At 28.2% G+C, this 17328-nt stretch overlaps 1 protein-coding gene across 1 annotated transcript; it reads right to left on the bottom strand.

The window, feature by feature from the left end:
- Positions 1 to 6632: 6632 nt before the first annotated feature.
- Positions 6633 to 14434, bottom strand: LOC124924307 (subtilisin-like protease SBT4.3). The gene is made up of 8 exons (XM_047464367.1): positions 14259 to 14434; positions 13671 to 14163; positions 13485 to 13579; positions 13024 to 13360; positions 12685 to 12889; positions 12505 to 12598; positions 7486 to 7528; positions 6633 to 7370 (listed from the first exon to the last, which is right to left on the bottom strand). The coding sequence occupies exons 1-8, from the start codon at positions 14432 to 14434 to the stop codon at positions 6633 to 6635; spliced, it is 2181 nt and encodes a 726-aa protein (XP_047320323.1).
- Positions 14435 to 17328: the final 2894 nt, after the last annotated feature.

Raw genomic sequence — 17328 nt, 5'->3', positions numbered from 1 at the left:
ACACCCGTACAATTTTAACCGAAATTGTAAATACATACTTCAACTTAGCACTTAAGCTTTTCTAGAGATGGAACACAATCTTATCACTTGTAAATTAATTGTCCACTGTGTCCCGCATTTACTCCTCTTCAGCTCCTCCTTTTATAGATGAAATGTGCTAACGGTCACATTTCATTTCCTTGAATTTAATTGGTTGAGCAGAGGTTCAGTGATTCAGACCTGGCGATCAACTTTTTAGACCTGGCGGTCTGTTCTTCCAGTATGTAGGTCAAACCGGCTAGGTTTGTCTTTTACTCAATGTGGTAACTGTCGGTTAGACAGTTGTCTGTACTTGGCAGATTGTCTTTCTGATTTATCCTGAAGTAGAAAGATCTCGTAGGACTGTCTTCTGCAGCCTGCAGACTGTCTTCAGACTTGTATGGATATAACAATGTTCAGTCTGTTCCTTTGGTATCATTCTCAACAGATACCCGAAGTATCTTCTTATGCTGGTCGGTTATTTGTGTTAACCGGATGGCTTCCGGTTATTCCTTTGACTTCTAAATGACCGACTGTTTGGTGTTTCCGGCCTTCAGTTTTGACCGATCTTGCCTTCTTTGTGCGGTCATGTTTCTGGTCCGTTTAGGTGTTTGACCGATTGAGTTTCTTAACCGGTTCAGTGATTTGACCGGTCCATTTCTTTGTCTGTTCCTGCATATGAAATTTATTTGTTTTAAGTTCTATTAACCGGTCTAATTTTATCTAACAGTAATAATTATAAAGTCTTATTCATGTGAATAATTAATCAATCCAAACGATTATCTGACATGTCTTATTATTAATGTTTGATCATTACACCAAAATACTATTAGCAATTAATCCAAAGACTTGATATTAATGTTGCATTAAGTATTTTGAGATGAGATAAATCATTATTTGAATTTAATTGTTACTTAAGTTTATAAATATGAGCAATTATTTTATTAAATATTTTAAGTGATTAAGGGCTATAATTTTTTATTATGTCAAGTTAAAGATAGTTTTTTTTAGACGAGACTGCAATATTTTTTGAGGATATTGAATTTGTGGGAAGAAATGATTGTGTCTTTAAAAATGATTTAGATCAATAATTCCTATTGTGGAAGATTTGATTTATATCTCAAGTGTTTTTGACATTGATAAAGATTTTATTGATATTGAGGATAATTTTTAAAAATCAAGAGTAACAAGATAATATTGATCAAATTTATTAAGTACAAACTCAACAACCTCAAAATTAAGTGTCTTTATAACAATCTAGTTTAATTGATTTACTCTTTAAGGACAATTTATGGTACTCGTTGCATATTTTGATATGAGTAATGATAGAGAGCGAAATATTTGTAGCGAAAGTGCAGCGAACTGATGTGGAAGGCTGACTAGGCATGATGACTCAACATTTCAAATTTTTTATTTATCTCTCTCCATTCATTCATAATTTCTCTCTCTTCTCTTTATTAATCATTTATTTTTTTTATCTTTTCTTCAATCTTTATTAATAATTTATTTTTATAGTTAATTTGTAAATATATGTTTATATATTTTATTATTTAACTTATTTATAAAATTTAAAATGATAATAAAGACAATAATAAATTAAATAAAAAATAACAAAATATATATATTCAAATATATATTATATTTGATGAATATATATTTAAGAGAATAAAAAATTAAATATAAAATTTCTTAATTTTTTAAAAAATAACAAAATATATATATTCAAATATATATTATATTTGATAAATATATATTTAAGAGAATAAAAAATTAAATAATATTGATATCAAGTTTCTTGTATGAAAAAAAATCATACAAAGTGGATAAATTTCTATAAAATATTTATATACAAACTCTATGGTTATAAACTACTTGACAATGAGTTTATTGCCTAATGTCTTTCATGAAAATATTGTTCGTATAAGTATCATAGAGATCAACGATCTCTAACTTCAGTGGGAGTTTGTAGTTTGGTTGTATTTCAGTTTAGTTGTTTAATAGATATTTATGAAGTTTCTTATTCTGATCAGAAATTAAGTATTTTTCAGTTTCATACACTTTGTATAATTATGTTTAAAACATGATCTCACTAAAGTCAAGTATGACCAGTTGAAAATTGACATGAAAAGATCACCTTGCATGAAATTTTCATTCCTCACATTCATGATATGATTTGTCAATTAATTGTATTGATTTATGTGATCATTGTTGGGTCTAGTTGTGCTTAAATACAACGATGAGCTCTTTGGTCCTATATTGATATAATTAATTGATAAAATTGTTTATACAACATATGATTGAGTTGACATAAAACTTCAGGCGCATTATGGTTGATACATTTATTTATTGTACATACGTGACCCAGTGGGAGATTGTTGGAATTTATAGGGTTACTAGTATAATAAATAATTGTGAAAATGTCATATTTAATATAAGCCAAAGTAATGTGATCTAATGTGAAATTAATTTTATGGCTTATGGTTGTATTTGTAATGAATATAAAATGAGGATACCTAAGTGAGATTTCTAATTTTATGAAGGGGCTAAATTAGAAATTACCTAACTATAATAACCACTACAAAAAAATTGTCGATTTGCAACAAGTGTATAACAACATTATTTGCATTGAAAAAGAACTTTAGCAATTATATTGGCATTATTTGAGAGGTTCGCAACTAAATCTGCAAGGATAGAAAAATTAATGCAAAACAGCCAAATGTAAATTAGCAATAAAGCGTGCAATCCTAGTTCCCATCATATTAGAACTAAAACCAAATATCCTGAAAAAAAAAATCCCTTATTATAATTTTCCAACAATATTTACATTAATATTTTTATTAAAAGTCTCAGGTTTTTGCAATACTTTCTTCAATAACTTCGTTAATAAATATATTATTACGATTATTTTGCATTAACATTTCCAAATCTTTCTGCACTTGTATATGCAATACATTCCGAATTTTATTCAAATACTGAATATTTGAAAATAATGTCATAAAATTTGCGGTAATTTATGCATTCTTTTCTTCAATATATTTGATAATATATATTTGCAAATATATTTGCACTCGGTTTTGCAATACTTAATTTAATTTATATTCAAATACTGAATATTTTAAAACGATTCAATAAAATTTGCGGTGGTTTATGCAATTATTTATTCAATAACTTCGATAATTTATATATATACGATTAGTTAGCATTGATATTTGCAAGTGTATCCGCATTTGGTTTTGCAATACTTTGAATTATATTCATATACGAAATATTAGAAAATGATCCAATACAATTTACGGTAATTTATGCAATCATTTCTTCAATATCTTCTATAATTTATATATATACGATTAGTTTACATGAACATTTGCAAATGTATCTGCATTTGGTTTTGCAATAATAGTGTTTAATATTTGCAATATATTTTTGCATAACTATTTTGCACTATATTATTCGAAATATTAGAAATATTTTATATATTATTTTAATTTTATTTATTTTAGCATTAACATTTACACTATTTTTATTTTAGCATTAAATTTTCTAAGCCATTTGTAACTTTTATTTTATTTTATTAGAACCAGGTATTGAAAAACATAATTCTGAAATATAATAGGTAAAAGAAATCATAATCACATAAGCATCCAATTCAAACATCATAATTAACCACAATTTCAATTCAATTCAAACTTCCCAAAAAATAATTTCCCAAACCTTAAACATAACTAATTCAAACATAGTAATTAACCTCAAATATATCCAATTCAAACAGCATACATATCATATTCAATTCAATTCTGTATCAGCATATTAGTAACAACATCTTTGAAATCTAGGATTTTAGAAATCTTACGACTTCAAATTTTGTATCAGTATCTTCATCGTCTAGGCATCCTCTCCTTTTGATGAATTGGGTGAAATAAGCGGTATAAGTATCAATAGCACTACGATAGTCAAATCCTGGAAGAAATTGAGAAGTAAATATTTCGTTACTAGTTGAAAATTAAGAAGTAAAAGAAACAAAAGCATTGAAATAAAAAGTAAAAGTACTAATTGACCTTAGCAAACAAATAACCATCAAGAAATGAGCTAGGAACTCAACCTAGATGAAAAGTTCTAACATTTCAAAGAAAAATAATAAATCATAACAAATAAATACACATCAAGAGACAAGCTAAGGAAGCTCAATTGACAAGTGGAATGAATAATACAATGCAGATTATCCACAACAAATTTATTGATAGATATTATAAATTAACTAGACGCATAGTCTGCAGAATCCAAATTCTGAATCAAATCAAATAAAATGCAAGAAATTAACTTTAATGTTAGACAGAAAATCAAACATAATATCTCAAGGCTCTTATCAAATTCAAATATGGTAGCTTTTAGAATTCAACAAATAATATGATCATATTAATCCTATAAGATCTGAAAGGGATATATATCTATAAGTTTTAGCTTGCTAATGGAAGGTGGGACAAAAATCATCTTTTACCATGGGTTCTCCTTCTACAAATATGCATAAAAAACAGTCCTCAAGGTTTTGAATGTTCCTTTTAGATTTGTATAAATAAACAAGGTATTACCAAAGTCTTAATAGCTTGTAAACAAAGGTATAATAGGAATTCTAATAGCGAAGAAAATACAATTTTCTAAAAAGATAATAATCCTGAAAAAGAAATAAACCTTTGATGAAATAAGAACTTTTCTAGTATCAATAGAACAATAAAGTCTTGAGTTCCCAATTTGTTTTGACAATAAAGTCTTGAGTCCCTATCTGTTTTGTTTCAACTCTTCTAGGCCATATTAAAAATAAAGTACCCACTAGAACAAGAATAGAGAAAAACGAAGTCCAATGATCGTCACTTGTTTAATGTTTATAGATGACTACAAGGAACAAGTTGTATAAGCCTAAAAAGATAAGTTTGTGACAAATGGTCAAACAATTGCATGCATATGATGATTCCAAGCGAATTAGCCTAGAAACTCCTCAAACCTAGCTAGTCATTACCTTGTTAAATGAAGGAAGGACTACAAGGTAAGTTCAGATAGGTAAGAATAGACAAAATATTCAATATAATGGAATTTAGATGTTAGCCAAAATCAAGTGAAAAAACAAAAAACACAGGTCGACTTAAGCAAAGCCTGACACTCTATATACCTTATACTAAAGAACGAAAAAAGTATTGACTATATATATATGTGATTGATCATTCGCATACAGTAAGTTTTACATTGACCTAAAACATTATTTCATCCTATTTTAATCATTGGCAAATTGTAAATAAACAATAACAATGAAAGATTAAGAAAAAATTAGAGATACTTGGATCGTTATCCTGTGGAGGGTTTCGCGACTAAAAGGTTTTAGGGATTCGCGATTAGAGGGTTTTAGGGTTTCGCGACTGGAGGGTTTTAGAGTTTCGCAGCTGAAGACGGCTGGAGAAAGAGAGTTGCGGTGCTGGAGATGGAGATGAAGATAGACGGAGGCAGCCGACTAGAGATGAAAATAGACGGAGGTTGGAGGCGGCTGAAGAAAGAGGGTTGCGGTGCTAGAGATGGAGATGAAGATAGAAGGAGGTTGGAGGCGGCTGAAGATGAAGATAGAAGGAGATTGGAGGCGGCTGGAGATGAAGATAGAAGGAGGCTGGAGGCGGCTGGAGATGAAGATAGACGAAGGCTAGAGGCGGCTGGAGATGAAGATAGACGGAGGCTAGAGGCGGCTGGAGATGAAGATAAATGGAGGCTGAAGGATAGGTTGGAGACGAAGATAGGCTGTAAGGGAAGGAGAGAGAAGTATTTTGGGGAAATGAAATTATTTGGGGGACTTAGGCGGAAAAACAAAATAAATGGGTGGATAAATTTTTTTAGGGTAATTGGCTTTGCATTAAACTTAGCTCTAAACGGAATTCAGCGCCAATTTGGGCTAAGTTTTGCACTACTTTCCTTTAACTACCGGTGCGGATTTTAATGCAATTTCAATAGCATTTTAGGTAAATATTTTTTGAGCTCTCGGGTAGATTTTTGATATTTGGCCTTGCATTAAACTTAGCTCTAAGCGGAGTTTCCTTTAATCCTATGCGCTAACTCTTCCTGTACTTTCCTTTAACCCTCTACACTAACCCTTGCAATACTTTCCTTTAATCATAAATAAATTCCTATATGCGTTAAGGCTTGCAATACTCGCTTGATAATGTCAGTGCCGAAAATAGTGCAAGATCTCTTTTGCACTAAAATTAACCATAATATACTATAAAATTCACCAATATATACCATAATATACCATAAAAATCTTTAAAATATACCATAAAATTCACCATAATAAACCATAAAAGTCACCATAATATACCATAAAATTTACAATAATATAACATAAAAATCCTTAAAATATACCATAAAATTCACCATAATATACCATAAAAGTCTCCATAATATACTATAAAATTCTCCATAATATACCCTAAAAATCCTTAAAATATACCATAAAATTCACCATAATATACCATAAAAATCCTTAAAATATACACCATAAAGTTCACCATAATATACCATAATATTCATTAAAATATAACATAAAATTCACCATAATATAAATCATTTTACTCGCTAGCAATCTAAAACATGTCATCTCCGGATTGTTCTTCCCCTAATATAGGTTCAACATCTTCATTTGTACTATAATATGAATCACTTACGTTTTCAGTTTCCTCCGAACCACTCTCATGCGATTCATTTTTATCTGATCCATCTAATTCAACATTCAAAATATTTGGGTCACTCAAATCATTAACATTGTACAACGGTATATCAAGGGGAATATATAATTCAATGATTGGATACTCTTGTTGATACTCCACCTTCACTTCATTTTTCCATATTTCCTCAATCTTTCCCCTTGCTTTTGTTTTAAAAATGGACAACCATTCACAATTAGGATTATTCATTGGGGTTGGATAGTTCGAATAATAAACTTGCATGGCTTGTTGTGCAAGAACAAATGGATCGTATTTCCTTAATCTATGTTTCATGTTAACGTCAATCAATATGTAGGTAGGATTAACTCTAGTACCTCTTGTCGGATCAAACCATTTGCATTGGAATAGAACAACACGTAAACATGGACCTGGGTATTGTAATTCAATAATCTCTTCCAATAATCCATAGTAATCGACATCGTTGGCATGAACGCAAATACCACTATTCATCGTTGATCTATTAGAACCGTAATCACCTGCCCTCCACACATAATCGTTGATGAAGTAAGTTGAATATGTGGTTGCAGACATTTTAGGACCAAATGAGATGAAATAAGGTAGATCTTTTTCCGTATACCGTCGATTTTCTTGTACAACCTGAAAAACTAATTTAATGAACACCATGTGTTGAACCAAATAAGATCTATTTTTAATCAAAGTGAAATCATTACTTCATCACCTTTGATCGGAACTATGACGAGAATTTACAAACTATTTCATCCGGATCTAACCCGACATTCATGTCACAAAAGGCCCTACAATCATGATATAAATTTTAAGCAATCAAATTTATAATTGAAATTCAAATTAATCATTCGCTACCTATAATATGGATCCACATCCGGATAATTCAATAGGACATAATTGTGAGCCGATAAAGTTTCTTAGCTTGACATAAATCTCTTTGATGAACCACCAGTTCCATGTCCAAGATAATTGAAAATCGAAATCAGTGGTTCTGTTATGTTTATAGGCCCTTCAGTGCTCCTTTGTGGTTGTCTTTGTTTGCAACTCATCTTCGATTCAAAATAATATAGGCATTGCATATAGACACTTCTATTATTGCTTTGTTTTTCACCTTTTGCTTCACACTCTTTAGAAACCTAAATAGATATTTGGAAAACGTATTACAAATATAAGTAAGTGATATTGGAGTTTGTAGACATAATTACCTTAAAATGCAAAAGCAATGTATTGAAGTTCTTGATTTTGGTGATCAATGTTTGAAGATCCTCTATAAGGTGGTGATGAAAGATGGAGTTTTGGAAAAGAAAATGATAGATGAATGATATAAAATGATAAAGAATGTAAGAAAAATGTAGAGAAAAGATGGAGATAGAATAAATGAAAATGAAGAAGAAGAATTAAATAAAGTTGGTAAAGAAGTACATGTGTAGATGTGGTTGGTGAGAAATAATTAATAGGATCTGTAATAATTCTTGTAATACACATCATATTTGTTAGTGCAAATACTAATGCAGTATAATTTTCTAAATGAGTTAGTGCAAATATTAGTGCACACTAATATAGGGGATTTTTATCCGAGAGTTCAAAAATAATTTTAATTTATGACATTCAATCTGCACTAGTTCTCGCAATACACATCTAAATTGTTAGTGCAAAGGATAATGCAATATAATTTTCAAAATGAGTTAGTGCAGATATTAGTGCACACTAATATAGGAGATTTCTACCCGAGAGTTAAAAAATAAGTATAATTTATGCCATTCGATTTGCACTATTTCTCGCAATACACATCCAAATTGTTAGTGCAAATGCTAATACAGTATAATTTTCTAAATGAGTTAGTGTAAATATTAATGCACACTAATATAGGAGATTTTTACCCGAGAGTTAAAAAATAATTACAATTTATGTCATTCGATCTGCACTATTTCTCGCAATACACATCCAAATTGTTAGTGCAAATGTTAATGCAATATACTTTTCTAAATGAGTTAGTGCAAATATTAGTGCACACTAATATAGGAGATTTCTACCCGAGAGTTCAAAAATAATTATAATTTATGACATTCGATTTGCACTATTTCTCGTAATACACATTCAAATTGTTAGTGCAAACGCTAATGCAGTATACTTTTCTAAATGAATTAGTGCAAATATTAGTGCACGCTAATATAGCGGAATTCTACCCAAGAGTTCAAAAATAATAACAATTTATGTCATTTGATTTGCATTAATTCTCGCAATACACATCCAAATTGTTAGTGCAAACATTAATGAAATATAACTTTCTAAATATGTTAGTGCAAAAATTAGTGCACACTAATATAGGAGATTTGTACCTAAGAGTTCAAAAATATAAATTTATATACCTTATCGTAAATGTTGTTGCGAAAAGATCATGAACGATTTTATTTAATAGATATAGCAACTAAGTTTGTACTGATAGGTATGAAAATGTTTGAAAATATATCCTAAGTATAAATTTATATAACTTACTGCAAATATAATTGCGAACAATTTATAATTGATTATGGTTAATAGAAATAACAATTATATTTGCACTGATGGGTATGAAAACATTTAAAAATATATTCTAAGTATAAATTTATATATATTAATGTAAATCCTATTGCGAACAGTTTATGAACAATTATATTTAATAGCACTAGCAATTACGTTTGCACTGATTGGTATTAAATTTAATAACTTACTATAAATTATATTGCGAACTAATTATAAACGATTATTTTTATTATGGATAACATTTATATTTGCACTGATGGGTATGAAAATAATTGATAAATAGAAATTTATATAAATTAATGCAAATCCTATTGCGAAAATATTTCGAATACTTAAAAAGATATTTAAAAAATATAAAATAGTAGTGTAATATATTTTGCAATGATATTCTATCAGTGTACTGCAGATTTAATTGCGAATAAATTATTTATTTGTGTTACTGCAATATATAGTACACATTTAATTATCAAAACTGTTGTAGTTATTTCATATTTATATTTGCAATTATAATAACCTTATGTGTATATTATTTGATACAATAGTTAATGAAAATATTACGTATTGCTAAATATTTTGCAAACAGTGAAGCTTAATTTATTTTGCAAAAATATTTGCATCGTTCCTATTTTTTTTTATTACTATATTTAATGCAGAATTATATTCATAAAACTTTTGAAAAAATATTATATTTTGTTATTTATAGTGATATATTTTGCAATATATATTTTTCTGATTTTATTTTACTTAAAAATATCTCTTTATTGTAATAATTGATGCAATTTTTGCAATTATGAGTTATTTTAATGCAATGTCAAATGCATTTCTTAAAAATTAGCATTAATAAATTATTTGTTGCATAAAAATATTGCAAATCGACAGTTTTTTTGTAGTGAAATCATTATTAGACCGCAGCTAAAATTTTAGGCAACTATTACCATTAAGACTTTTAATTGTGTTTTTTTTTTACAAATTCTTGTTAATAGTAAGACTTTTAACTGTAATTTTATACCACCTTAAAATTGAAAGCATTAATTGTGGCTTTTTATACCATCTTAAAATTGAAAGCATTAACCACGTTTTTATAAATTGTCGTTAATAATAAGTCTTTTTTAACTAGGATTTTAAATACTGAAGTTACTTTTTATATTTAATTTACATATACAAGTGAGTTTATATTTATCTTCCTTTTTGTTTTCACAATTGATTTTTCAACAACTGAGAAAGAGTTCAAATCAAATTTCAGTATATATTTGGCTTAATAAAACAATAATTTTCAAATCATTTAATTTTTAATTTCATAATTTGAATATATATATTAACTTTCATGATTCTTTCAATTTTTCCTCTTAACTATTTACATTTAAATAAATAAATAAATCATTTTTAAACAAACTCAATAAAAATATCAAATAACTCATAATAAAAAAAAAATTAGAATATGAGAGAAAAAAAGTTGTCTACTTTTTAAAACAACCTTCAATGTGTCTCAAAATATATAATTCAAAGAGATCATCACCATATTTTTTCTTCTTCCTATCTCAATGATGTAAATAGTGGAGGTTAAAGATGATGTTTTAGATAAAACAATAAAAACAATTTGTATGAACATAGTATTTATTTGGTAATTAATTAATTAATTGTTATAATCTTAATTTTAACAAAAAAAAAGGTTTCATTACTATTAAATTTCAAACAAGTCTTTAGTGTAGCCCTATTATGCTCTTTATCGTTTTCTCTTTAATGAAATTAATGTTAAAAAAAAAGTGTGATCCTTTTAAATTCATTACTCTATATTTATTAAATGATTATATTTATTTTTATATTTTATTTATGATATTATGAATGATTAAAGACATTAAATTATGTGTTAATATGTTAATTAATAAAAACAAATACTAAACAGATTAAAATTATGTTAAATTATTCAAAAAAAATAATAGTAAACGAATCAACGTTAAGTTAAAATGGTCAAAAGAATTAACGGGCATAAATCGTAAAACTTGTCAAAATTGTTAAAGGCAGATGGAACGAGGTGCGACTGGTGGTAATGAGTCAAGATTAAGTTAAACGTGACAAAAATGATGTTAAAGGGTTAAAAAGTATATGTTGAACAGGTCAAAATTAAGTTAAACGGATGAAATAATATAAAAGTGTAGAAAATAAATAAATAAATTAGGTTTGAAATAGATTAGGTATACAAGAGTTCTGAACCGACGACTTCAACTAATTTAAGTATTGAATTTTATTTTATTTTTGACAATTCGACTCTCTAATTGTCAAAATCTTGCTCAAAACAGTTTTACATTGCTTAAAGATGCTTGATTATCATTTTTGTTTATGGTATTCCTTAACATGATTACATTAATTAGGTTAGGTGATAATTAATTAATTTAATTCATTTTATCCAGTTATCAATCCAAATTTAAGAAATAATTTACGTATATAACTTCAAATTTAATAATCATTTTCTGTTTGGTGTTAAGAAAATTGTCATTTTCTTTTTGGTGTTCTAACAAAGCACATATGTTATATATTTAAAAGTAAACATAATTTTGAAATTTTCATTTAGACAATTAGCATATTCAATGAATTAATGTTTTTTAATGGATGAACTCCAACACACATAATTTGAATAAAATAGTTTATTTTTCAACAAAACCCTTTAATAATTATCATGTAATTTGCAATCAAAATTAACTTAGATACTATAAAAACATGACTCAATCATTATATAATTTGTATTTATTATTAAGCAAATTATTCAAGTTATAAAATCAAACACCATGTCTTTCTCATGAATCATAGAATAGACGATCGATACAAGAGAATTGGACTTTTGACACTATGACTACCATCAAACCAAACTAAGGAACAATAAACATGATCCTGGTTGAGCCATTGTCCTGTAACTGTGACAACAAATTTTTTCTTCTCCTTTAGACTATCAAAAGATAGGACATTTGGTTCCACATTAATATATATTGTGCTATCGCTTGTACTTATTTGTGCGTGATAGATGGAGTTAGCATGTCCAACATTTGTTACTGTTCTTGAAAATTGAATAGTGAAGGAGGAGTTAGTGTCTACTTGGGCTGTCATTGTTGGGTAGTTGAGATCTTTTGCAAACATTTTAATTCTTTTTGGACACTTTTTTTTTGGTGCTAACATCTTCATTAACTTGACTCCTTCTGAACCTAAACTACAAAATATATTGATATAATCATCTTTGAATGTTTCATACACAAGACCAGGATGTGCTGCTTTTAATGGATCAATGTGTCCAGCTCCATAACCAAATACAGCATTTGTATTGTATTTCATATTCATTGTCCGAGCTACAAGTAAAATAGCCAATCAAAAACATATGATTAATCATTATTCACCACATAATAAATAAGTTAGTTGAATTTTACTGGTTTACCCGTAGTCATAATAGATGATTTGATAGCTGAAATAGACCAATCAGGATGTTTTGATTTCACATAGGCAGCCACACCAGTAACATGAGGACATGCCATGGATGTTCCAGATTGAATACTGTATTTCGCATTAGGCACGTTTTGAGATTCAAAGTTGTATGTTGGACTTTCTGCCAAGATATTTAAGCCCGGCGCTGTTATATCAGGCTATCAAACATTAAAAAAAATTGATACGTGATTAAATAGACAACAAAAACAAAAGCACTTTGAACCGTCAACTAAGTAATAATTCATTATGGAATCAAAGAAATGTGTCTATTAATATAAATATGTATGCTTACCTTTAAGATTTCTGGTATTTTTGTATTAGGTCCTAAAGATGAAAAAGATGCTAAAATATGGTCACCATTGTGAATAATCACACTCTTTAGTAAGCGTGCAGAGGGTGTGGATTTAGACTTGAGATAAGATTTAATATAATGAAAATCATGGTCACTCAAAAGTGCAGTAGGTAGAAGTACGGTTTCAGCAGTATCATTTCTTCCCTTAAATTTTCGCATAATAATCCCACTTGCATTCATAGTTGTTTCGACAAAACTTAACATTAAATCATCACCATCACATACTAGGATCTTTCCTTTTATCAAATAAGGGTCTACACATCCTCTCACACATTTCCTGGAATTAAAATTGGAGAGAAAAATAAAATAAATACATTTACGAATAGTGAAAAAAATGCAAAAAGTAGAAGAGTATATTATCTTTCATATAGCTTTTACAAGAAGAAGAAAAAAGACCTTACTTTGCACTTGACTCATTACAATGCCGAGTAACTTCCTTTCCATACACCAATCTCTTTTTTCTATTGCCCGTGCTAAAAGGATTCACACCAATACTCTGATCAGCAATATTATCATGTTAATTAGTCCAGTTTTTCTTTTAATATCTCAAATATTAAAATATTTTATGTTAAATGCTATAAACTTACATTGAAGGTGCGTCCATTCCCAAGAACAAGCTTGCTGATGATTTTTCTATCTATATTGCTACCTGCCACGGTAAACAACCATGGTGCCGTGCTTGTAACTGATTTCAACATATTATCATATGTATTTCCTGCCGCTTGTACGGTTAAAATGCCTTTTTCCATAGCATGAAATGATCCGATGGCATTAGTATCTACACTTATGTTTACGGGGTGTGGATATGAAACTGAAATAGTGATAATATCAACATTGTCCGCAATGGCATCATCATAGGCAGCCAATACATCTTTATCTTGACAATCAAAGTCACATACTTTGTAAATCGCTATCCTCGCTGATGGGACACCTCCTCTAGCAGTCCCGTTTGCAAGACCATAAAAGTTTGCATTTTCTGCAACTCTTCCAACCGCTATGGACGCTGTGTGAGACCCATGAGACTCTGATGAATCATCTATTACCGATTCTCCGGCATAGAACCTCGCTCCGATCAACTTTCTGTATCACGGTGAATAATACATAAATTTAACGCAAACATCAATATTAATTTTAGAATAGTACTCAAATATGAGAGAGATAGAATGAGTGAGTACCTATTGCAAGTGAAGTTTTTTCCTCCATTACAAACACCTTTCCATTTTGGGGGAACAGGGCCTAAACCGTGGTCCGATAAACTGTCTAAGTTAGGCCGCACACCTGTGTCTAAATGACCGATTATGATGTCACTCTCAATAGTAGGATTTCCTGAAATCTCCAAGGAAAATCCCATGTAGTCCCAAGATCTTGTGGTCTGAATTTGAAGTTTGCGACTTTCAAAAATGGAGACAACCCCTTTCATAACTAAATACGTATGTAAGATAATAAATTGTTAAGGATTTGTTTGTGATAAAATATTATTGAGTAGTTTATAAAAAATATAAAATGCTTTACCTTTCAGTTTTGATACTTCATTTGTTGTCAGTTTAGCAGCAAATCCATTAAAGCTTCTAGTATAACTCCTTAACAATATCTTTTCTGCCACACTATTTTTTTTTTTTATATAAATTAGTCATAAGAATTAGAGTAATCAATAATAAAAGATATGTGAATTGATATATTTTCCTATTAGGGTTATTCCATTTTAAATAAGTGAATTAAATATGAACATTTGTTTTTGGTATTATTATTCTTTTATCCGTTTGAATTTTGTTTAACGTTTTGGTGACACTCTTTCCATAGTTATATTATAAAGTGATCACCCAGTTCTGCAAAATCAACAAATGTAAATACATAGATTAAAATGATGAATACAAGATCAGGGATGAGTTGTACGTTGTCGATGGTGATGTCAAAATGAATTTGGTATAATGAAATGATCGAGGTCATACCCAATGTTAAATCCATGATATAAGCGTTCAAACAGACGGGAGTATAGATACATTTTCTTTTTTTTAGAACGCTGGGTTCCGCTGCTCATATGGAGTGCGACTAATCCCCGCGGGATAAGTACATAACCCGCAAACATACTTATTCATTTAACCATGCGCAGAACTTGCCGCCTAACATGCTCGAACCCAGGACCTCATGGAGGCCTGGGGGATATCCACCTCTTGGTGCCGCTAGGCTAGAAGAAGGGATGGGAGTATTGATACATTATGAGAGTCGGATTGAGGTTCTAGAATTTCCATCTTTGGAACTACCTATGTTGAGCAAGAAAGGGAACGTAATGATAGACGATGACATAGAGGAAGATTATAATGGAATTCCTCGTACTTCTAAGAGTAAAAAAAAAAAGAGTTGATTAAATGATTAGGGATAAACTACTAGTCCCACTAAATAATTAAACCAAAAGAATTGGTAATTCGCACTTATACGAATGCATATCGATATTTAGGATTTAGAAAATATTGATAAGTCTACAAGGAATGGAAAGAAAAATAAGACAATAAACAAAAATCCAAACTCATAAAAAAACACAAAAATTATATTGTGATGTTAACTATAATTATCACCAGAAATTGTGAATGTCATAATTATGTGCAAGAATAGGACTACTATCAACATTAATTTGATCACCTATATGACTTGTTCTAATGAATTTATCGAGACTATTGTTTTTCTCTATTACGAATAATTTTATTGGGTTAAACTTGTGATTGTTCTTGTCATTATTAATTAATTTGTAATGGTTCCATTTAATTATATTTTTTTTAAGAATGGTGACTTAATGAAGATAGTTTACTTAAAATAAATGAAAATAAATCAAATAAACTTATATATACCTATTCGTATGACCAAGAGCTTTCAGTAGATTAGTATGATGCGAATGAATTAAATATTCACCTTCGGGTAAATTTCCCATGTAAATAATATATACCTACAAAATTGATAAAATATTAAGTAAAGAAAACATTGTACATAATTAATTTCAAATGAGACTGAAAATATTCGCATGCAATAATTAATGTTAGTATTTCATGTAAATAAATAGTTATAATGATTAGAAAAAAAAATGTGCTTACCCTTCTTTCTTCACTTTCATAAGACTGACAAATGATTGATATAATGTAAATGAACAATAGAACATATTTATATTTTGTCATAGTAGAGAGTACCTTACTCCACTCCACACTATCTTAGAATAATAGATTAATCATCCATCTATTTAAATAATCAAAACAACAATATTGAATATGCTTTGAATTATTAAGTATATGCACATTTAGAATAAAAACAACTTCAAATATTACGTTATTATTAATAATTTCTAAATATAGAAAATATTAATTTAATTTATAATTCCCAAATTATTTTTAAAATTGCACTAATAATTACAATATACAAATTTACTATAAAACAAAATCCAAATATTACGTTACTATTTAATCATTTCTAAATATAGGAAATATTAATTTAATTTATAATTCTTATATTATTTTGAAAATCTCACTAACAATTACAATATCTTATTTAAAAAGAAAGAAAAAAAGTATAATATTTAATACTCATACAGAAAAAACTTAAATCCTTTCCAAAAGAAATAAAAATCACATGAAAATTTTAGCAACAAGTTCAGAATTGTTTAGTAAAAATAAAATTAAAAATAATCATATAATGTGTTGAATTACTACTGATTCAAATCATATAATTTTACTAACCTAACAACAATTCTTTAGGAATATTAATTGAAAACATATCATATATGAAATTATAAACAAATATCACTTTCACAAATTTTATTTTAAATTCCATTATATACCTCACAAAAAGAAAACCCAATTTTCATTAATATTTCTTTTAATTTGTTTATAGCATATATAAAATTTACTGTCATAGAAAAATATTATTTATATTTTTTTTATCAAAATTTTTTTTGAAAAATTAATCGCTAAACATTCCTATTTTTTAAGTATCATTTTAATATTTCAAAGAATTTTGTTTGATTCATGATCAGAGACAATTAAATGTTATATTAGAAAATATTTTTATTTATGAATTTAAATATAGACATAAAAAATTAAATTAAATTTGTATCTGACTATTAATATTAGTCTTTAAATTCTTGTATCTCTTTATTATTTCTTACCATTTAAAGGTAATTTTCTCTTATAAAAACTTCTAAAAACATTCATTCACATTTAAATTTAATAATATATAACAGATTATGTTACTAAAATATATGCA

The sequence above is a fragment of the Impatiens glandulifera genome, chromosome 1 (assembly GCF_907164915.1).
Source record: "Impatiens glandulifera chromosome 1, dImpGla2.1, whole genome shotgun sequence".
Classification (NCBI taxonomy): domain Eukaryota; kingdom Viridiplantae; phylum Streptophyta; class Magnoliopsida; order Ericales; family Balsaminaceae; genus Impatiens; species Impatiens glandulifera.
This window is presented reverse-complemented; position numbering and strand designations above follow the sequence as displayed.